Below are 23,090 nucleotides of genomic sequence, written 5' to 3'. Positions count from 1 at the left end.
ATCATGGGTTTATCTGAAGTCCGTAGAGAGGGGGAGGACACGATAATCCTAAAATCCGGCAACTTGTTCTACTACCGGGAGGGCGAACAACAGTCCCAAGGTGGTGTCGGATTCATCGTCCACAAATCCCTTGTCAACAACATTGTTCGAGTCGAAAGCGTGTCGAGCAGGGTAGCGTACCTTGTACTCAGAATAACCAAACGGTATTCCCTGAAGGTTATACAGGTCTACGCTCCCACAACTGCGCACTCCGACGAGGAAGTAGAGGCATTGTATGAGGATATTTCGAAAGCCATACATGCCTCGAAAACCTACTACAGTGTTGTGATGGGGGATTTCAACGCGAGGCTGGGCAAGCGAAGCGGTGCAGAGCTGAGAGTGGGGCAATTTGGATATGGGCAACGGAACGAACGGGGCCAAATGCTGGCCGAATTTATGGAGAAGGAGGGCCTCTTTATGATGAACTCCTTCTTCGAAAAGCGGCCGCACAGGAAATGGACCTGGCTGAGCCCCGATGGTTCGACGAGAAATGAGATCGACTTTATCATGTCGACCAAACGGCATATATTCAATGATGTCTCTGTGATCAACAGGGTGAAAACCGGGAGCGATCACCGTATGGTAAGAGGCACATTGAATATAAATGTAAAGCTGGAAAGGGTCAGACTGGTAAAGTCTACGCTCCGGCCTACTCGTGCTCATATCCAAAACCCCGAGAGCTTTCAACTGGAGCTGCAAAACCGGTTTGATTGCCTGGACTGCGATTCTGTGGACGATCTTAACAACAGGCTTGTGGAAACTGTCCATACGGTTGGGTCCAAGTTCTTTAAGACCCACCGTAAACATAGAACCAAAAAGTTCTCAGCCCATACACTCGGGCTTATGGAGAAGAGACAAGAAATGAGACTACAGTCTTCAAAAGATGCGTCTGAATATCGGCGTATTAATAGACAGATCTCGAAGTTGCAGACGAAAGACTTGCGACACTTTAACACTGAGAAAATTAAAGTCGCCATTGAGCGCAACAAAGGCTCGAAAGTGTTCGCAAGAGATCTGTCTATCGGACAGAGCCTGTTGACTCGCCTGAAGACTGACAATGGTAGTCTCATTTCTTCTAAACCAGAGATCCTGAGTGAGGTTGAGAAATTCTATGGACAGTTATACACCTCAACACAAAAGCCTGTTGAAAGTTTGGCTAAAGACCCTAGAGCCAAATTGACCCGACACTTCACTGAAGATATCCCGGACGTCAGCCTTTACGAGATTAGTATGGCTCTCAAACAACTTAAGAACAACAAGGCACCGGGTGATGACGGAATCACAGCAGAACTCCTGAAAGCGGGTGGAAAACCGATACTTAAAGTCCTTCAGCGGTTGTTCAATTCCGTCATTCATCAAGGCACAACGCCAGAGGCATGGCACAGGAGCGTGGTTGTTCTGTTCTTCAAAAAAGGTGACAATACCTTGCTGAAGAACTACAGACCTATCTCGCTGTTGAGCCATGTCTACAAGTTGTTCTCAAGAGTCATTACGAATCGTCTCGCGAATAGGTTCGACGACTTCCAGCCTCCTGAACAAGCCGGTTTCCGAAAGGGCTTCAGTACCATAGACCACATACATACGCTGCGGCAGGTTATACAGAAGACTCAAGAGTATAACCGGCCACTTTGCTTAGCGTTTGTGGACTATGAGAAAGCCTTTGATTCGGTGGAAACCTGGGCTGTGTTAAGGTCACTGCAGAGATGCCGAATTGACTACCGGTACATCGAAGTTTTGAAGTGTTTGTACAAAAACGCCACTATGTCAGTCCGTATACAGGACCAGACTACGAAACCGATCCAACTGCAGCGAGGAGTGCGACAGGGAGATGTTATCTCCCCGAAGCTGTTTACCGCTGCGTTGGAGGACGTTTTTAAGCTTCTGGATTGGAACGGGCTTGGCATCAACATTAACGGCGAGTACATCACTCAACTTCGGTTTGCCGACGATGTAGTCATAATGGCAGAGACTCTGGAAGACCTTAATGCGATGCTCAATGACCTCAGCAGAGTTTCTCAACAGGTGGGCCTTCGTATGAACATGAGCAAGACGAAAATTATGTCTAACGCTCATGTTCCGCTCCACCCAATAATTGTTGGGAGCTCTGCACTCGAAATTGTAGACGAGTATATATACCTAGGACACACGATCCAGTTAGGTAGGTCCAATTTCGAGAAAGAGGTAAACCGCCGAATCCAACTCGGATGGGCAGCGTTCGGGAAACTTCGTGACATCTTCTCGTCCAAAATCCCTCAGTGCCTGAAGACTAAAGTCTTCGAACAGTGCGTGTTGCCAGTGATGACTTACGGATCAGAGACATGGTCGCTAACTATGGGCCTCATAAGAAGGCTCAGAGTCACTCAGCGGGCGATGGAGAGAGCTATGTTAGGAGTGTCTCTACGTGATCAAATCAGAAATGAGGAGATTCGTAGAAGAACTAGAGTTACCGACATAGCTCAGCGAGTTGCGAAGCTGAAGTGGCAATGGGCGGGGCACATAGCTCGGAGAACCGATGGACGTTGGGGTCTTAAGGTGCTGGAATGGCGACCCCGCACCGGTAAACGCAGCGTAGGTCGGCCCCAAACGAGGTGGACAGATGACATCAGGCGAGTAGCTGGGAGCCGTTGGAGGCAAGCGGCCCAGGACCGTGCATTGTGGAACTCCCTACAAAAGACCTATGTCCAGCAGTGGACGTCAATTGGTTGAGATGATGATGATGATGATGATGATGATGATTAATCATTGATCCTGCATTTTCACATACAATTTGCCCTACAAATTTGGGTCAACAGTATTTAAGAGCATAATATAATTTGTATATTTCAGAACTCTAATGGACCAAATGACAGTAAATTTTGTAAATACGAGCAAAGAACGACATCAGACATTAAATACGGATCAAACAAGATTGTTAACAGTTGCTCGACAAAAAAGAGAAAGATTTATAAATACATATTTTAATTAATAAAATTTCTAAATTAACCTTTTCATCCTTTTTAATTTATTTTTGTGTGATAAATGAGCATTCTGCATTCTTCCATCTATACTCTGAAAAATAAATAAATTCTTCACTTTGTTGACTTTACAGCAACATGTATACTACGTATGTTTCCCGTGGTGCTGTGTCCCCAAGCTGTTGCAGCTTTTTTAATGTCCTTCCACGTCTGCAAATAAAAGAAAAATTATGCAAGACTTGTTTGATGCCAACAACACTAATAAATAATTTAAATTTTTTGCACTTGCTACCGCAAAATTGACTTAACTGTTTCCACTGATCAACCGTCCTGACTGGCCCATGCTCCTTCAGTAATGACTAAGATTTGCCACTGGGAGTCTGCCCTTTTGGCTCCTAAGAGTCCTGTGAATTTCCCAGTTGCAAGGTGGTTGTGGGTCGACATTAAATCGACCAACATTTGCAATTGTATTTTATTACTTCTTGATCCGAATAAACACATATTTGTCAACTAATGGGCCATAGAAAAAGGCAAGCACAACTTTAAATAAAATAGTACAAGATCAATAATTTGATATGTAAACAGAAGGATTGGATCTTGATGATTAACGTCTCTGTTTACTTTCACTGTAAAACATTCAGGTATTCATTTATTCATTTCATTAGGTACGCTTCTAAATCAATAGGTAGTCACTTTTTCAAACATTTTATAATAGTAGACTTACTTACGAAAGTAATACTTTTTAGCACTCATTTTATTTTCTCGAAAGGTACGTTTTATACCACTTTGAAAAATCCAGAATATAAATAATTATGGAGGGTAGAGGTAAGGAGAGTCATCTTATATGGGAGAAAAGTTGAAAAAGTGTCTAGTTGTATGCGCTAAATAACAGTTCAAAAATCCTCCACAATGGCGCTGGTGGATGCACAGGGTATGGTATGAATGTAGCAATCGTAGATGAATTGAAGTATGCCGAGTTAAAAAATTTAATGTCATTATCGACTAAAGTAGTTAATTATTGAGAATTTCAACAACTTACGTTGTACAAAATATTGTGGTAAATATAACCTTACTTCCTTGTATCTCCATACTTCCTTGTTTATTTTTCAAGCCTACTCTAACAATATTTATATTTGGCGCTTCTTTTAAGAGTTACCCTGATGCAAATGTGGCGCCATCCTAATTTAATACATTTTGACGACACTTTTTCATATACATAGATGACTCTCCTTACCTTTACCCTCCATATTTTTTCTTAAAAAGTGACAACACAAATAAACAAATATTGACGTTTCGTAGACAGAGAAGTAAAGTCATATTTGCTACAAATGAAAAAACGTTCTTTGTGAAAGCTGTGTGCAAAGAGAGCTTACAATACAGAACAGCTCGATACCATATTTTATGAAGCGAACAATATGAGACGTTGATGTATAAAAAGAAGTTTGGGAAGTACCAGAACTTCTCGGAAAAGTTGAAATCATTGATCAGCACAGATTTATCCCAAAAATTCGTCGAAAAAAATGTAAAGGAGCACCTAAAAATCAATCCAATTATATATTCAACCAGTCACCATTTTCAACAGGTGTTTTAACTGGTCCTAATAAATTATTAGTAGGTACAACTGATGGAATACATTATGAAAATTGAGCTTAATTTGCTATACTCCGCGAATTAAGCTTAATTTTCATAATATATTATGGATTTCCGCAAAGTACAGCCTGCTTCTATCCAATGATGGAATACGTTAAAGCTGACGCAAAGGATGTAGATGGCCTCATATCAAGGCTTCATCTTCTATGTCTATAAAAAGTAATCCTGTCAAAATTATATCTAACAATCATAATAATATTTATAAGCCCCCTAAACAACCGTCCAATACGTCCTGATTGACTATCAAATCACGTGAATCTGCCATACACGAGGAGTAGAGTGTGATTTTTTTGGGTAATGGTATTTTATTTTCTCCTAAAAAAAGTGCCTTTGTCGTATAAGAAGTGACAACCCAATAAAATGCAGCTAAGACACTATCGAACTACCTAATTAAGTACTTTCTAGTTTCTATGACATTTATTTTTCTTGTAGTTTTTTATTTTTTAACTATCCGAATGAAAATTCAAGAGATTAAAAAAAATTATATATACTTGATTAATTTAGCATTTTTGTCACTCGTGTGTTCTGCTCGCACGTTTTAAATGAAGAATTCTATCGGTATTCCTGATAAAACACTTATTTCTGTCCAAAAAACAGTGCTTTGGAAAAAGCCGTTTTTATTCACTTCAAGCAAATTGGGAAGTTGAAAAAGCTTGATAAGTGGGTACCTTATGGTTTGAGTGCAGCATACCGATAATTGTGTGTCGACTGCTATGTTACATTACGAATAATCATAAAATACCTGTGATGAACATTGGATCCTGTACGATAATTAGAAATGCTCATCGCAATGGCCCCTGTCAAACCAACCAAATGCACAAATTTACTCAAAAATATGACTTGTGAGTTTGGTGCACTGGTGCTGGTGTCGATCACTGTAGCTTTCTTAAAACCTGGCCAGACGATTACTACACGTCTATTGTGAGCAACTGCAAACCCTGATTGAAAAACTAGCTGCTACCCAACTGAGGCTGGTTAATTGCTCTAGGCCACTGCTGCTGCAGGACAATGTTAGACCTCACCACTGCTCAAATGACTGCTACCAATTTAGACAATCTTCAATTGGAATGTCTAAGACATCCACTGTACTCCCCTTGCTCCAACAGATTACCATTTTTTTCATCATTTGGATAAATTCTTGCATAGGAAAAAATTCAACTCTGATTGGGCAATTCAAAGTGCCTCAAAAGATTTTATTGATTCCCCTCTGAATGGTATTTTATTAAAGGTTTCAATAAACTACCTTTGAGATGGCAAAAGTGCATGGATAGAAATGGTACATACTTTGATTCAAAAAATATATTATATTTAAAAAAAAAACAACTCAATGTTCATCCCTTAAAAACGCCAATTTCATATGTAAGGATCTGATATAATATATTGCAACCAAAATAGAAAAATATACTTTTAAATTAATAAAAGGCATATTCTTAGCAAACTTTATTTTAAGTGGAAATCTTAATTAACTAAACTTATTTTTTTCTATTTTCCCGCTGCAGTAGCAAGTGGATTCCTTAACACTAAGATCACTGAGTCACCGCGGAGGAACATCTTTGATATAAACTTGTCTTTGTTTACAGCTTTTCCCTGAAACAATAACAAATATTATCGAAATAAATAAATATAGTACAACAATACACAATTTCATTGCCACCCAGCCCCAAAGTGTAGCTTGTGTTGTGGATACTAAGATAGCAGATTTTTTTTTAATGATATTCATAAATACTTATAATACATGTAGGCATAGGGCCTGACATCAGAACTAAATGAACATCTTCACAAACTATTTATTCACTTCAAAAGTCAGAGCCAGTTACAATAGAATTTGTCTCTTCCAATTTTCACCACTTTTAACAATTTCAATATTGACTTATGAAAAAATAAAAGTAAAAATGGTGGTTTGTTGTAATAGACCACAATCCTTGCACCAACAAAAACTAAAAACCTATCTGACAGGAATGCCACCTAGAATCTAAAAAGACATCACAGAATAATAGTGATTTGTACACATGCTGTCAGCGCTTCCTGAAGCTGTCTACCATCAATCAGCTATCACTACCGTCATATATATAAACACCCAGCCACTGAAAAGCAATCACGTTCATCACACAAACATTTTCCAGTAGTGGAGATCAAACCCACAGCCTTGTACTCAGATAGGAGCGTAACTGCAGACTGTGCCAATCGGCAGTCAAATTTATAAAATTTGTATTGTACCCCTGTTGTACAGTCTAACAGAAGAGTGGAATTAAAAACATTGATCTGCCAAACTGCTGGAATGAGGGTTCATGGTTTTTTAGGACTATTATTACATATTACATAGTCATAATAACCAGAATAGACAGCTTAGCATGCCTTGGAATACAGGGCTAGTAATTGTTGTGTTTAGATATGAAGTGGACAGTTTTTGAATAAAAAGTGATCACTGGTAATGGATATTTATTCATTACATTGATTATGTGCACTGAAACCACTCTATGTAAATTGCGATTGCACCATCTCCATTAAACAGCTGGCAAGAGTACACATCAAAACAGTATTACCTGTTCATTTAGCTTGACCTAGCTATTTAGCACAGGGCCTAGTGATTCGTAGTTGAACAATTATTGTTGAGAATTAATAAATTTGTTTATGGACAGCTGTAGCTCTAATATTGGAGTAAACTTTTTACACTGATGTTAAGGTGAATTTCTTCAGCCAAATCAAAAGTGTAGAACATTTGCAGCTTAACAAATTAATGCCATATTGCCATATTTTCCTCCAATAGGAAACAAAGGAGCATTTCAATTCCTGTTACAGATTCTAGGAATGAAAATGTTTTTTTTGTTCTAAATTACCATAGTCCGAGTCCTTCTTATTACAATGGTAAAATGAGACAAGGAAATCTTCTCCATAAAATGGTGCTTATGATAACTTAGTCTCAATTTCATATTTTAGTTACTGCTAGATCAAGCGGCATGTAGGTCGAGTAACCCGATACTGAAGCAGTACTTAAAATTCTGCCCTCTTTAGGTTGGAAAAAAAATATTTGCAAACTGGAAAAAAGTATTGACACAATTATTACCTTCTTTCCTTTACCCGTTCTTGGCACTTCAGTCCACATTTCCTTCACGTTTTCAAGCACCATGTTACAATGCCGGTCGAATGCCTTCACCCGACCTAAGAGCTTTTTGTTATTTCTACAGTTTATAAGCACTTGTGTGTTGTTTTTTACGGACTGCGTGAGCACCGAAAGGGGGCCAGTGCTGAATTCTTCATCCTCTATCTTAGATAGCTCCTCCAAAGTCATTTCCGAACGTGGCTTGGATGTAGATGCCCTGAAAGTTGTAACAACGAATTGTAGACTGACCTGACGAATACATAAGTAATATTGTTGTAAAAAGACTAATACTTACATGTTGATGTAATTTGTGCTAGTGAAGGAACTTAGATCGTGTTAGAACGTTAAATTATAACAAAAATATTTTAGCGGGCGCGTGAATCAAGCAAGCAGAACCACAGACCAGTAAATGAAAAGCGCTACCGTAGACAATCACAAAAAACCACAGACATGACCACACATGACAAAATGACCACAGACTACTAAATAAATATTGGTTTAATTTTTTTACCTAGGTACTGGAAAGGACAAAAACTAGTCTGTGCGAAATGACAGTTAATCCAAAGAAAAGTTGTAGTCTGTAGATTGTTTGGCTCTATTATAGCTCAATGTTGTAGATACATAATTCAGAATGGTGCGAGTAGTCTAAATATTTAAGTAGCTCTCATAGTCAAACCCTTCTTCTATTTGTCTTATTAAAGGTGGATACACTCTATTTTCCTCTCGAATGTTGAATGTGTTGACTGTTGTGGCATTACATTTATAGGGTTCTTTTCCGTAGCGGGCTTTATGTCATGGACTGTAATAGAGTTAATTGTCTGCGTATTTATTTCTATTGCAGTTATTTATTGATTTCATATGTTACTCTGTCGCTATATCAACATAATATAAGCCCAAGTGTTTGTATTCTCTTTACACCGCTCTAAATTTGTGTTTTTTTTTATTTTAAGATTTTTCGCCATTACTTAAATGTCTTTTAAACGTAGACAGAGAAGTAAATAGACGAATGGTTGGCATGCCGCTTGTGAGACAGAGCATATTTGAGAAGTGTTGCCATACATTTTTTTTTTACCCCGATTCTAAGGTCCCAGATTTCAGGTCTCCACACTTATAGTTTGTTGGTATTTGTTTATTACTATTTGTTCCATACAAAATTTATTTATTTATTTCCAACTTACGACTAGTTTTACAGGAATTTTCCTAATGCACTAGCGTAGATACTTATGCCTACCTACATACTAAACTTTATCAGTGTAGCAAAATGTAGGCATTTGTTTCATTAGAAGCAGCTGCACTTAGAAACATATCCTAAAGGAACTGCATAATAATTTTTAATGTTCCGCAATTAACTTAATTGTAAAAAGGGAACATTTATGGAATAACATTAGTACGTTGGTCTGTGAAGCAATTTTGCAGTTTTTTTTTATGAGAAAGGCTTCTGGCTTGTGTTTAGTTGGACGATGAAAGGGGAGCGGCTAGCTTCCAGGCAACTTTGTCATTAACATTATAAATCTATATCAATCAATCCTAACCGTATTCGGTCACAGCGACTGTTTCAGATTCCGGCTGAGAGCGCCGCTGGTGAGCCCTTAGATGACTCGCATAACCTGATTTTGTGCTAAACGTGCGGCTGCATTCGCTACACGTCAACACACCGGCAATGTAGTTATATGATAAGGCCGCTCGTTGTCGGGCCTTTAGCTCATCGCGTTTAGCATCAAGCGCCTTAAGTCGCCTCAACTCAAACTTCGTCACGTTCGTGTTTACTAAGCGCCGCCAATGTGAGCGGTCTTTTGTAAAGGTCTCCCATCTTCATCATCATCATGATTTTATAGTAGGCTAATAAACAAAAAGTGTCATAATTATATCATCCAGCATATCTCCATACAATGAAAACTCAAAAGCTAAATTATTCGCTGACCAGTGTTGGAACAGCGTTAGGATACAGAACCGTTAGCTTGTTCTTTTTAATGACCATATTTTTATGAAAGTGTGTGCTGCAAATCTTTACCCATATCTCTACCCATAGCAACAATAAATTATGGATCGTAGGAAAACTGGAACAAAAATTTTAATAATAGTTGGGAGATTCGTTTCTCCGCATGGTATAGTTTTAAGTTTACTTTTCTGTACATGAAAATGGTCAAAGACTATCTTCGATGGATTCCGAAATATTTCGAGGAGTATAAAAAAAAATTAGCTGTAGACTTTACAACGTAGTGCTTGCATATTTGTTGGAGTCAACAAGTTTTTTTCTTACAGTTCCACCAAATACATTTTTTCACTAATACATCAACATCGTATCATACATCCAGGGAATTAAATTTATGATTATTGACACATAAAACTACACACGTAGAGGTACCTCTACCCTCCATACACAAAAATAAGGTTTCACATTTTGTGACTATTGGTTTACGAGTTGCACGGGCATTCTTATGTGTATTGTGTGCTTTTTACCTATGTAAAAAGCACACAATACACATAAGAATGCCCATTGAAATATAATTATCCAAATTTACCATTGAATAATAATTATCCATTCCATTATCTGTGGCACCTATCGTGAAAAGTTCACTATGGCGGGGGATTTCCGTTTTATCGTAAACGTAAAAAAAATATCCGATTGATAAATAATATTTGTCGTGATTTTATAAACCTTGCCTTTGTTCGATGTGTAATTAATTGTTTTCAGGTTCTTGAGTTTTGATATCTTAATGACATAGATTATAATAAACTTTTTATGGCCGAAATAAGAAAATTAAGTAAAATGCCTTCCGATTCCCAGTTCCAAGTCCAACACATCCACCACCCATCCAGTTCGATAGAACAGACCGTTGTATGTTGAGGTGAGTTCTCGAACATTATTTTGCGATAAATCATATTGTTATTGAAATCTTTTACCAGCAGCTTTTCCGGGATCAATATTATCAATTATCCTAGACTAGCTACATGTTTGCCAAATTTAATCAAGACTGGTTCAACAGCTAAGCCGAATATAAATAATAAACGAAGAGACCACCACACATACGCAATCGAGAAAACAACTGGAGTCTTGATTTCCTTCTCTCTTCTACCTTGGGTTGGAAAACAACAATACGCTAACAGTAACAGTCTAAACCAAAGAGTTAATGTGCCTGTAAAGCTAGCATTTAACAAGTAAATAATCAACATATCCACCTGCTAAAGAACGGGAACGTGGAATAGAAGAAGTTTACCCCAGTTTATAGACATAATATATTATTTAAATATTATTTCCTGTGCATCAGTGCTCTGATAAAGCTGTGGGAGAAGATTCATTTTTATCCTCTCCCAGGGGAGAAAATTGTCCCTTCTCACTTACACATTTGGTCAGACAATTCAGTTTGTACAGCCTGGCTTATTGTTTTTATTTATTTCTGGCCCATTATAAAGCAAGGAGAATGAAAAGGTTGCAGTCCACCACTCTTGCCTAGTGCCCAATGGTGGACTTCACACATGTAAAGCTTAAGGCATGCAGATTTCCTCACTATTAGATATTAAATTGCTTAGTATAAACATAATTTCTAAACATTAAGAGGTGTCTGCATTGTCCTAATCATTAGAATAATGCTTATAATGGTAGGATAGAAAAAAAATTACATCTATATGCAAAAAATCCTATAGCTTAGTGAAAGAATAGGTATGACAACTTCATATATAACGCTTGATTAATTTTCAGAGCAATGGCACCAATTTACAGCAAAAATGCAATCCTTGTGGGAGTGGTTGATTATTTCTGTCTTGTGTGTGAAGCCCACCTCCACAGTGACATTGACACAATTGCACACATTATACAGCCTGTTCACCTGAAACATCTGAAAGCTATAATAAATGTTGAGGAATTCAAAGCTGATGGGATTAAAAAGGTAAATAATTTTAAGGTTTAGTCCCTGTGCATACACTTAAGACTGGAGTAGACTTGTCCTATTTATCTTCTTTTTTTGGTTAATTTATAATAAGTTTTTATTTATATATTTGAGCTGTGCAAGGGGACAGTTATTATATTTATAAGGTGCTACATGTGCTATTTTCATTTTGCATCTGATCAAATTTCTGGGGTATTGAGACATGTCTGACAAAAGAGCTTAAAAGCGCATCTTCTGCTCCGAACTGCAAGATGGCAAGCAGAAACAAGGGGGCCATATTCTGCGACATAAAGATGTGTTGAAACGCCATATGTAACAATTTTTCGTTGTCCCCGCAAGATGGGAGACAATTACAAACGACAGCTCACATTGAATGCGCTGAGTGAACACGAACGTGTCGAAATTTGAATTGCAACAACTTAAGGACCTTGATGTTAAGGGCGCAGGCCCGACCACCAGCAACCGCATCATAACTATATTGCCATGTTAAGCACTACATCGGGTATATAGTCTTCTAAGAGCTTCTGATCTGACATAATCATACTAGTTTTTTCAGATCAAAAATAAATATTTTTGCGAGCTATGCAATAAACTGCTCAATGTGCTAGCTAGAGTACGTTTGCATATCACTGAACAATCACATATAGATAATAAAAACATCAGTTTTCTCAAAAGGGTTGGCGATTATATTATTGCATATGAAAAAGTTTTAATATGCAACCGTTCATGGAATGGATTGAATGAAAACTCTTGTGCTCTATGTAATATTGAATATGAAAGTGAGGAGATTCATAAAAACCAATCTTCTCACATACTCAACGGAATACAGATAAAAGTACAATTTGATAGTGACAAAAATATTTATCGCAAAGTAAGTAAAATTATAAATGCTTGTTTTAAATATTATAATGAAACAACTAAACAGAAGGCCCTCCTTATGTTTAGTGTAAAACCATTGCGTATAAACAGCAACACCTTGCAGGACATGCAAGGAACTCCTCCTGCAAGGTGCCACCCTGCATTCATCAACCAGATATGTTTTTTTTACTGGTCTAACTAGGTCACTCACCTCATGTCAAACCACACAGAGTTTATGTGACAAGGTATAGATTATTTTTTTTTTTTTTAAGTTGCAATCACAACCCTGCCAGTAGTCAGTACATAGCAACATAGCAAGTTTATAATTACAACTTGTACTGTTGTAGGTTTTAAGCTTTTTGTACCTGTAATTACACCAGTAACCATGCCTGTCACAGCGGAGCATAGCAATGCTGTTGGGCGGCAGAAATATGCATTAGTATTTTCTTGGATGAGCCCAGCTAAAAAAATTAACTGCTGCTCAAGTTGCAATTAGTTAATTATTAATATTATTTGTAGTTAAATGAAGTGCGATATGCGGAACTGGTTTTATGAAAAGTACTAGTTGCAACGCAATCATATTTTTTTAGGAACTACCCTCACTCATCCATGATACTTTGTTTGTAGCTTTAAAAATGCTTACCTGCTCATAATTCCGAGCGCTGAAGGTTTTGTTACGCCGTAGTAGATGTTTATATAAAAGATGCACATTTTTTTTAAATAATAAATAATTTATTTTTGAGAATAACTATTACACGATATGCAACTACATTGTTGCATATCATGTAATTTATTTATTGTCTTACACAAAGAAAAGTGTTTGGAATACATCTTACCAAATGTATAGAAACAAATAATAAAGAATCATTAAAAATGGAGAACTCCACAGTTTTTCTGGGTATTACCTCAGATTCAGTGGCGTGCACTCCATACATGCACAAAAGCACTGCATACCCTAACATTGATATATAACTCGTAAAGGAGGAGAATTTGTGCCGTTTTATGCAATTTTCCTGGTGTAAGCCTACCCTGGTAAGAAACCCAGAGCACGCCACTGCTTAGATTGCACACAGTGGGGTGCCCATATCAAGTGCCTAGTGCTGCCAGGAAAATTGGACAGTTTACAGATGTTGAAACTGCTAGACTTGTTTATTTCGCATACTTCCATAGTGTAATGGGATCTTGTTATGGGGCACAAGAAAAAGAAGATACAGAAAAGAGCTGTGCGATTGTTACATAAACTTAAGATCACGTGAATCCCTTCGTCCCAAATTTACAGAAATAGGTACGCTTACACAGTAGCTTTTCAATATATTTATACTTATACTAGCTGACCCTCGCGACTTCGTCCGCGTATGAGTCAATCGAGAAGCTAGAATAGAAGTTGTCATTATTTTAGTTGATACATGCATACATACATACATACATACATACATCCATCCTCACAAACTTTCGCATTTATATTATTTGTAATATTAGTTGTCCAATATACCTTGCGACTTGCTCTCATCTGTGAAGAGTTATTATCAGATCCTTATTTAAATAGGACAATATATTTTCAATAGATTCAAATAAAAATAGAATTATTAAAATCGATTCAAATTTACCGGAGCTATGAAGTAAAATTGATAAAAAATTTCACCAAAATTCTCGTAGGAAACTTATTGTTTATCGCGATAAAAAGTATTTTATTATTTTATTATTTATTTATACTCTTTATTTGTACCACTCAGAAAAACGAGAAAAAAAAGAACAAATACATGAAGACTGAAGCAGGATACAAAAGGGGGCCTTATCGCTAAGTAGGGATCTCTGCCAGGCAACCTTAGCATTAGGAAAAATAAAAGAAAAAGTTAAGAAAAAGTAGTTGGGGTACACTATTTAGTACATGCATACGAATATCTACTTATTAATACAAAAACCAGACTACACAAATACAACAATACTATTGATAAATATAAAAAATAAATATACTAATGCATATTTTAACATATTGTATGTTACAAACATTAAATAAAAATACAAAAATTAAATACTTAAATTCAAATTCAAATTCAAAATTTCTTTATTCATGTAGGCCTATCACATGCACTTATGAAGCGTTCATACGTACATGTTTACATAATTGGAAGGGGATGGTGGTAATTTCGTTCGCCAACTTAAACCTAAAGCTACGAGGGTTCAAAACGGGCCTGGTCTAAGAAGAGCCCATAACAAACTTAGCCGGGTAATTTTTTTTGTTATCACCATCTCACAGTAAATTTATTTAGCTATGAAGCTAGAGCAATTCACACCCAAGCTTTTTCATCGTTTCATCATCATCATCACCACTTCCACCGATTGAAGTCCACTGCTGGACATAGGTTCTGGAGAGTTCCAAAAACCACGGTCCTGGGCCGCTTGCTTCCAGCGGCTCCCAACGACTCGTTTGATGTCGTCTGTCCACCTCGTTGGGGGCCGACCAACACTGCGTTTACCTGTGCGGGGTCGCCATTCCAACACCTTGGAACCCCAACGTCCATCAGTTCTCCGAGCTATGTGCCCCGCCCATTTCCATTTCAGCTTAGCAACTCGCTGAGCTATTTCAGTAACTCTGGTTCTTCTACGGATCTCCTCATTTCTGATTTGATCAATCTCATTTTGATGATTGTTAAACTGTAAAAGGATGTTGTAAAAGATTAATTTTCCTCAACTGTATCTAATTTTTTCAGTTAAAACTATGGCAGTTACTTACTCAAAAACTATTAGGTTTTCGGTTCCACAGATAAGTCTCAGAGACAGTATATAATGTACCTCTAAAGCCTGTGAAGTATTATTTTTCTGTTTCATTTACACATTCTATATCAAGATAAAAATAAATTTATGTATATCGTGATATATAATGATATTTATCCGATGATATACATCGGCGAACCCTGCTAAATTTGATTTCACTCAAAATAATGTTTAATAGCCATATAATATCAATGCTAAAGACAACACAGTTAGAGACTGGTTTTTAGGCACATTTTTATTTAATCTACCATAGGAGTAATTAAAAACTTGATTCCAGTAATAGTATCCTTTAATTCAATTTTATTACGCTTTTACAGATTGACGAAGTTTCTTTCCATTGCTTGACTTGCAATGATATAGTTCTCGGTCAAAATTCTTTAACATCTCATTTTACTGGAGATGATCATAAAAAACTATACCAAGCCTGCTGTGAAGCTTACAACAAGATAACAGTTGATAAAGGCCCAGAAAAACTATTCATAACCATTCATAATTTTAATGAAAAATCCAAAGGGCAAAAAAAACTTAACTCTAGTGATGAACCAATACTTCCTTGTGATCAGATAAAGTCACATGCGATAGTTGAATCTGAAACTAAAACGAAAGAAGTTATTGTACATGACTTAACATCAGATAAAATTAAGGTAATTGAAGGGACAGAATCTGGATCTGAAGTTTATAACCACAAAATTGGAAAACATCCTTTAAAGGTAATTAAAGAAACAGAATCTACACCTGAAGTTTATAACCAAAAAATTGCAAAACAACCTTTAAAGGTGATTGGAGAAACGGAATCTGCATCTAAAGTTTATAACCAAAAAATTGCAAAACAAACTTTAAACGTAATTAAAGAAACAGAATCCGCACCTGAAGTTTATAACCAGAAAAATGCAAAACCACCTTTAAAGGTCATTGAAGAAACGGAATCTGAATCTGAAGTTTATAACCAGAAAATTGCAGAGCAACCTTTAAAGGTCATTGAAGAACCGGAATCTGCATCAGAAGTTTATAACCAAAAAATTGCAAAACAACCTTTAAAGGTCATCGAAGAAACGGAATCTGCATCTGAACTTTCTAACCAAAAAAATGCAAAACAACCTATAAGGGTAATTGAAGGAACAGAATCTGCATCTGAAGTTTGTAACCAAAATATAGCAAAACAACCTTTAAGGGTAATTGAAGAAACAGAATCTGCATCTGAAGTTTGTAACCAAAATATTGCAAATGCGGCAGAACTAGGTAAAGAAGACAATACTAAATTAAAATATGTTTATGACGAAAATGATGAATATAAAATTTGTAAATCTCTAAACTGCACTGGTTACATAACTACTGACCAAGATAAAAAAAATTGGTGTATTTTATGCGATTGGGCTATGGTTGCTGCAAATATCAGCAGCCATGTCAAAGGGAAACATCACCAAACTATGCTTAAGTTACACATAGCACGTTTACAGAAATTGAAAAACAATAATAAAAGTGTTAATTATAAAGAAGGTGCCCAAAATGTTGAATCCGATGAGATTCCAGAAAATTTAAATAAATTGCAAAAAGGCGACGCTATTGTTAACTCTGAATCAAACCCAGTGGCTTGCAACAAGAGTTACACACATGTAGAAGTTGTTAACAAAACCATTGAAAGTAACATTTTGGAACACAAAAAAAAGCATAGCGTTATAAAGGAAGGCAAATCGAAAGCTTTTGATTGTTGCAAAGAATCTTATATGAATAAACATTTACACGACGATAACGATGATAATAAAGAAATTAAAAAACAAAATGGAAATTATGATGAGATAGTGGAAAAACTAAATGAATTCCAAAAAAACGACATTAACATTAATTTTGAATCTCTTTCAGCATATTGCAAAAAATGTAATACACAAATAGACTTTGCTAACAAAGCTATAGAAAAACATATTTTGGAACACAAACTAAAGCCTGCTAAAAAGAAAGGTAAAGCAAAAATGTTTGATAGCTTACCTTCGAAAGTATCAGAAACAAAAAGTTTTGTTACATGCCCTGTGTTACTAAAAAGTAATGATACCAATAATGGGGAAAATAAACAAGAAACAACAAGAAACAAAAAAAATGATAAAGTTTGTTCAGTAATAAGTGGTGTTGATACATCTAAAATTTTAGAAGATATAGCGTCAAGTAATGATACTGAAAACATACCAAAAAATGCGGAAACTAAATCTACTAGCTTGCAAGTCGTACATCCAAAAACAAAAAAATCGAAAGCAGTTAACCTGTTAAAAGTGCCGCTTAAATCTTTCGTACATAACGTAGTTGCTTTGAACAATATGATGTACAAAGATGTGTTAATAAATGATAAATACTGCGTAAATTTCTTCTGCTTCTGTTTTATGGTGCAGGTTGGACAAGATAAGTACAGATGTCAGGTATGCCATGAGTGTTTCCGAGTTAACGACTGTGAGTTCCACTGCGCGAAGGTGGAACACGCAGTGGCCATGCATGAGACACCAGTGATAGCAAATGACGACTCGGAATTTATAAGGGAGGTAATTGAAATATATATTTTTGTGACAATTTAGCTGTTGGCTATCTGCAAAGCCTCCTTCTATCCAATAGATAGAAGAAAGCTTTGCGGAATTCCATGATAGACAATTTTTTTTTTTCTTGAACTTAATTTGCTAAAACCAGGCAAACCTGCACGCATTCTGCTATTTGTAATTTCTTCAATGTTTATATACAAAACCACACCGATCTTCCATAATGCTCTCTCTACGCATGTTTAACAACTACACCAGAGTTTTCTCATTTTTTTTACTCCACTAAAGGTAGGCTATGATACAATTTCACTTGGTAAGCGATGATGCAGTGTAAGATGGTAGTGGGCCGTTAAACCGTTAAAGATGTAATTAACATATACCCTCGATGCTGCGTAGAAACCGATCTCGTGTATGGGCAAAATAAAACTTTTATTCAGGTTGGCTCACTACCATCTGAGATTGCATTATAACTTAAACCAGGCAAAGTCTACTATTAAGAATGAGTGGAAAAAAATTGAAATGCAAAAAATAACTTAAAATTATATGTGTGCACGCTTTATTTTAAAAATCATTCATCGTTAAAAAATCTTTCGGTAATCGGGGGAAATGTAAACACAATTATTGCAATTTATTAAACCTTTAATTTCTCCAAAAAGACGATATTTTAGGCATATAGTAGATATGCCTAAAATATCTTATTTTCTTCTTGATTTCCGAACATCATAGGACAGTTTTCAAAATTGGTCTTCATGCCTTTTGTAATAGCAGATTTGGCCCCAGGTGAGATAGCAGCCTAGGCCTAAATCGTTGTGAAATAAAATTAAAAAAAAATTTAATATCTTGTATATTTTCCAGATTAACCCGGGATCTTTCCTGTGCGGTTTCTGCAACATGGTCGAAGCGTCCTGGGAGAGTATGGAGGCACATCTGAGGAGTTCCGGGCATAAGGAATGCAAGAATGCGGCGTCTTGGCGCAAAGAGGTGTACCAACCGAGAACAGAAGAAACAGATAACTTCGAACAAATAGTAACTGATAGTGTTGCTATGGACATGCTTATGAATCGGATACCTAATAATTTGGGTGATGCTTAGAGTAAAAAAAATTAAAAACGTGGCATAAACTCTTAGATGCTGACTTACGAGTATAGGCGCCATCTAAAGTTACGACACCGATTTGGCGAAGTGTTTTGTAAACAGAAAATTGACGGATGCAAAAAGAAAAATAATGATATTTGTTTTTTTTTTGAAGTGAAACTTCTTTATCGGAATTGGAGAAAAATTTAGCGTAACATTTTTCAGTTACGCGTCACATTTTTTCGTTACGCGTCGTCTTTTTCTTGTCTCAACCACGGTTGATTCGAGTTTATTCGAACTTCAAATGCATTGCAAAATTTAAACGGCTGAAGACGTAAGCATATATCATAATACTAATGATGTTGTTAACATTGTAACTTCATCGATATATTTTTCTGTTCTTTCTCCTGACTTATGTATGGCTCAATGCCAAATGGAAAATAGGATGAATATTTTGATTGTTGCACTTTATATATCTCCAAATCAGAAGTTGGACGATATTATTAATTTTTTTCTTCCTCCCTCTTCGTGCCTCTTTACTCGGTTGCAATAATGATAAAAAAACCGATCTGAATCAGAAAAATCTTTGAAGCTAGTTGAATTTTTGAAAGATTATTTGAATTTTATATATTATTAAAAAAAAGTCCTCAAACATTAACAACAAGATCCGGCACTAAAATTGCTGGAGTTTTTATGGAATGTAAACAATATTTGACGGCCGACTGTCGCAGTGGGCAGCGACCCTGCTTTCTGAGTCCAAGGCCGTGGGTTCGATTCCCACAACGGAAAAATGTTTGTGTGATAAACATAAGTGTTTTTCAGTGTCTGGGTGTTTATATGTATATTATAAGTATTTTATTTATATTACCTATTCATAAAAATATTCTTCAGTCATCTTAGTACGCATAACACAAGCTTACTTTAGGGCTAGATGGCGATGTGTGTATTGTCGTAGTATATTTATTTATTTATTTATTTATTTATTTATTTATTTATATTTATATTTCATATTTCATATTTCAGTTACCATAAGCCATAATAATAATATTACAATAAAATTAAAGCTGTAATAATCTTAGTAGTAATAAAGTAAAATGACATAATTGTATTATTTGTATTCATTCATGTCCATGATAATAAGAGCCTTTTGTTAAACTTTATCTAATTTAACTTTATTTAACCAGTTTCTGTAAAGTTGCAGTAGATCATTTTTCGAAAAATAAGGTCTTTAAGAAGTTTCACTTTTTACGTTACCAGTACACGCACACATTTTTTTTTTTAATAACCTTAAATCCATACGATACATGAAAAATATCATGATACAAACGCAAAATACCACATGTAGCAAGAATCATAGACAAGTTAGGTTATATGAGTTGCCTAATAAAAAACGGTTCATCATCATGCCTATTACCGGCCCACTTCAGGGCACGGGTCTCCTCCCACAATAAGGGGTAAATGAATCTTTGATTCGTGGCTAGTGAAAATGCGCATTAGGAGTAGATGTATTTATGAAGAGGTGTCAAATGTCGTTGGCTAGTGTGTTTTTGCTAGCTAAATAGCTCGCATGGATTGGAAGTTTTTCCAATCCATGCGAGCTATTTACACTGATGCTTGAATCCTCCACCCCTTTTGAAAACCATGGACTCAAGTCTTAAGGCCTTTCTAATTCAGCTTAAACCTAAGATAAAATAATTAATGACCTACGTTAATCTTTATTAGAACAGTGACATGTATACAGACATTACACAGTTCAGTTTCATTACTTTCCACTTTTGTTGTTTCTTTGTAGGTCGTTTTTCAACTAAATTGTTGCCTATTTGTGACTAGCGACTTCGAATAGTTTAAAAAACTGACAGAAAATCGAATTAACCTGTTCTAAACTTAAATTTATAATTTCGTACATTCTCTGAGGTAGGTAGCTCAAAATTACAGTAGTAGGTAGTGATATTTTGAAAGGACTTTAATCCAAGGCTTTAAAATAAATTTAAAAATACAGTAATCGTTTCAGTAGGTACCTACATATCACCTACCTCTACCCTCCATAATATCACCGAGAAGCGGGAGCTACAACCTTTGACTTAAAAAACTGCGGTGTAAAATTTTAATTCTGAGTTCTTACGATCGAAGAAACATGGCGTACCGTCTGAATAGTTGTACTATGTTCACGCTCTGACTTTTCGAAGGCGGAAAAATGACAAAATACTGCTTTAGTTAACTAAATACGACGATATACCAGATATACTTTATTTTTAGCCCATTAGTCTATAAATGATCTCATAGTATTTATAAGATATGTAGTTTAGCCGCATTATAGTAGTAAAGTAGAAAGTGAATAATTTTTTTTTTTTAAATTCTTATATGAGTGATGAAAGTTTAGGGTTACTTAGCAACGTTTTGTTCTTGCTTTGTGTAATTTGGGCTAAGAACATAGTCATTATTCTAAGAATTTAGCTCCTCTCTCCTATCAATGGAGTACATAATCTGTATTATGATTTACCGAAAGAAGAATACGACACCATGGTCTACCATGGGTGTTCGTTTTAAGGGACCGAAGTCCAACCATTTAACTCCGGAAGTTGAACAAATAATATGGTAAACTTCGCTAGCGCGATACAGGATCTTTCTGGCGCCATCTTGTTGGGTAATTTAGAGACCGTCACATATATCAGCGTTAATTACGGTTTTTGCAAATCCCGTGGGAACCGTCAGTTTTCGGCAATCCCTAAATTTGATTCGAAAAAACTAGAACCAGACGTTACTGAGATATGCACGTTCACCAACCAAACAAACTATTTAGGATTTTTATAGATATACCTTTTGACAGAAAGATAAGGCCGTAAGTAATTGGTTGAGTAGTTTTAAGATTTTTTACCCTTCAATGAATTTCCAACCATGATAATTTTACAAGTTTTAATTGCTCCCGTGATTAAGGCACAACTTAAGATAGGGATTGTCGATGGAATAACTCGACCAATTTACCTGTCATCATCACCCATACTATGTTTGTGGGAAGTATGGAGGGTAGAGGTAAGGAGAGTCATCTTATATGGGAGAAAAGTTGAAAAAGTGTCCAGTGTATGCGCTAAATAACAGTTCAAAAATCCTCCACAATGGCGCTTGTGGATGTACAGGGTATGGTATGAATGTAGCAATCGTAGATGAATTGAAGTATGCCGAGTTAAAAAATTTAATGTCATTATCGACTAAAGTAGTTAATTATTGAGAATTTCAACAACTTACGTTGTACAAAATATTGTGGTAAATATAACCTTACTTCCTTGTATCTCCATACTTCCTTGTTTATTTTTCAAGCCTACTCTAACAATATTTATATTTGGCGCTTCTTTTAAGAGTTACCCTGATGCTAATGTGGCGCCATCCTAATTTAATACATTTTGACGACACTTTTTCATATACACAGATGACTCTCCTTACCTCTACCCTCCATAACCCATACAAATAAATAAGTGTTGGTGTTACTAGTTGCAAATTATATTTTTAAATTACAATTATCAACAAGTCTTCAAACCCAGAGGACAGTAACTCTATGGGAAAAAAAATCCCAACGAGTCACAGTGTGACATTTTTGGGAACTCGTTGGAAACTCGCCAAAAATCTGTCTCATTTTTATAATATTAATATAACCAAAGCATACTTAGTAGTTATAACAAATTATAAACATTTTTATAATGGCTTATAGCATATATATAGTTTATTATAACTTATCCCGGAATGCAACAATGCAAGAAGTACAATTAAACTGAGGGTCATTTAGATTACTTTCACCAGTGCAGCCTTGACAAAAGAAATTCTGAAGGGAAAGAGTAATTACTCGTTATATTTAGCCTGGTCATATCAAAGTTATATTAAGGTTAGGCTGGTCTAAAATTAGTTTTATAGGTAAAAAATAGTTTTATTGACCTCAACATTGTTTTTGATAGTTGAGGTGGTTTTAGGAGGACTAAATTCGTTTAGGCATGATGAACGTATCAAAGAATATTGTATTTAACCAATGTTATATGATTCATATATTATGAAAAACGTATTTTATTTTCTGAAAAAGTAAGATTTTTTAGGATATAATAGGTATCTACTTCCGAACGTAAAAGAGCAGTTTTTCAAAATAAGCCCTCATGCTCATTAGATGTATTTACCCTTTTTTTTTAATAGTTTGGCAAAAAAAATCTCATTGTTAAGTATATTTTACATAGCCTCTCATGGACAATTCAAGGCG

General features: G+C 35.9%; 2 protein-coding genes across 2 annotated transcripts; one reads left to right on the top strand and one right to left on the bottom strand.

Moving 5' to 3' along the window:
* Positions 1-6,068: 6,068 nt before the first annotated feature.
* Positions 6,069-8,187, bottom strand: LOC120634396 (probable small nuclear ribonucleoprotein Sm D2). Its single transcript, XM_039904928.1, has 3 exons — positions 8,039-8,187; positions 7,708-7,960; positions 6,069-6,230 (listed from the first exon to the last, which is right to left on the bottom strand). Coding segments are annotated over exons 1-3 (360 nt in total). The 5' UTR covers positions 8,041-8,187; the 3' UTR covers positions 6,069-6,125.
* Positions 8,188-10,192: 2,005 nt separating this feature from the next.
* Positions 10,193-19,179, top strand: LOC120634077. The gene is made up of 6 exons (XM_039904470.1): positions 10,193-10,352; positions 10,439-10,592; positions 11,444-11,630; positions 12,187-12,501; positions 15,581-17,788; positions 18,635-19,179. The coding sequence occupies exons 2-6, from the start codon at positions 10,585-10,587 to the stop codon at positions 18,869-18,871; spliced, it is 2,955 nt and encodes a 984-aa protein (XP_039760404.1). The 5' UTR covers positions 10,193-10,352; positions 10,439-10,584; the 3' UTR covers positions 18,872-19,179.
* Positions 19,180-23,090: the final 3,911 nt, after the last annotated feature.

This window comes from Pararge aegeria, chromosome 23, assembly GCF_905163445.1.
Source record: "Pararge aegeria chromosome 23, ilParAegt1.1, whole genome shotgun sequence".
In the NCBI taxonomy this organism is placed as follows: domain Eukaryota; kingdom Metazoa; phylum Arthropoda; class Insecta; order Lepidoptera; family Nymphalidae; genus Pararge; species Pararge aegeria.
The sequence above is the reverse complement of the archived record's forward strand: the minus strand, read 5'-3'. Positions and strand labels throughout refer to the sequence as shown.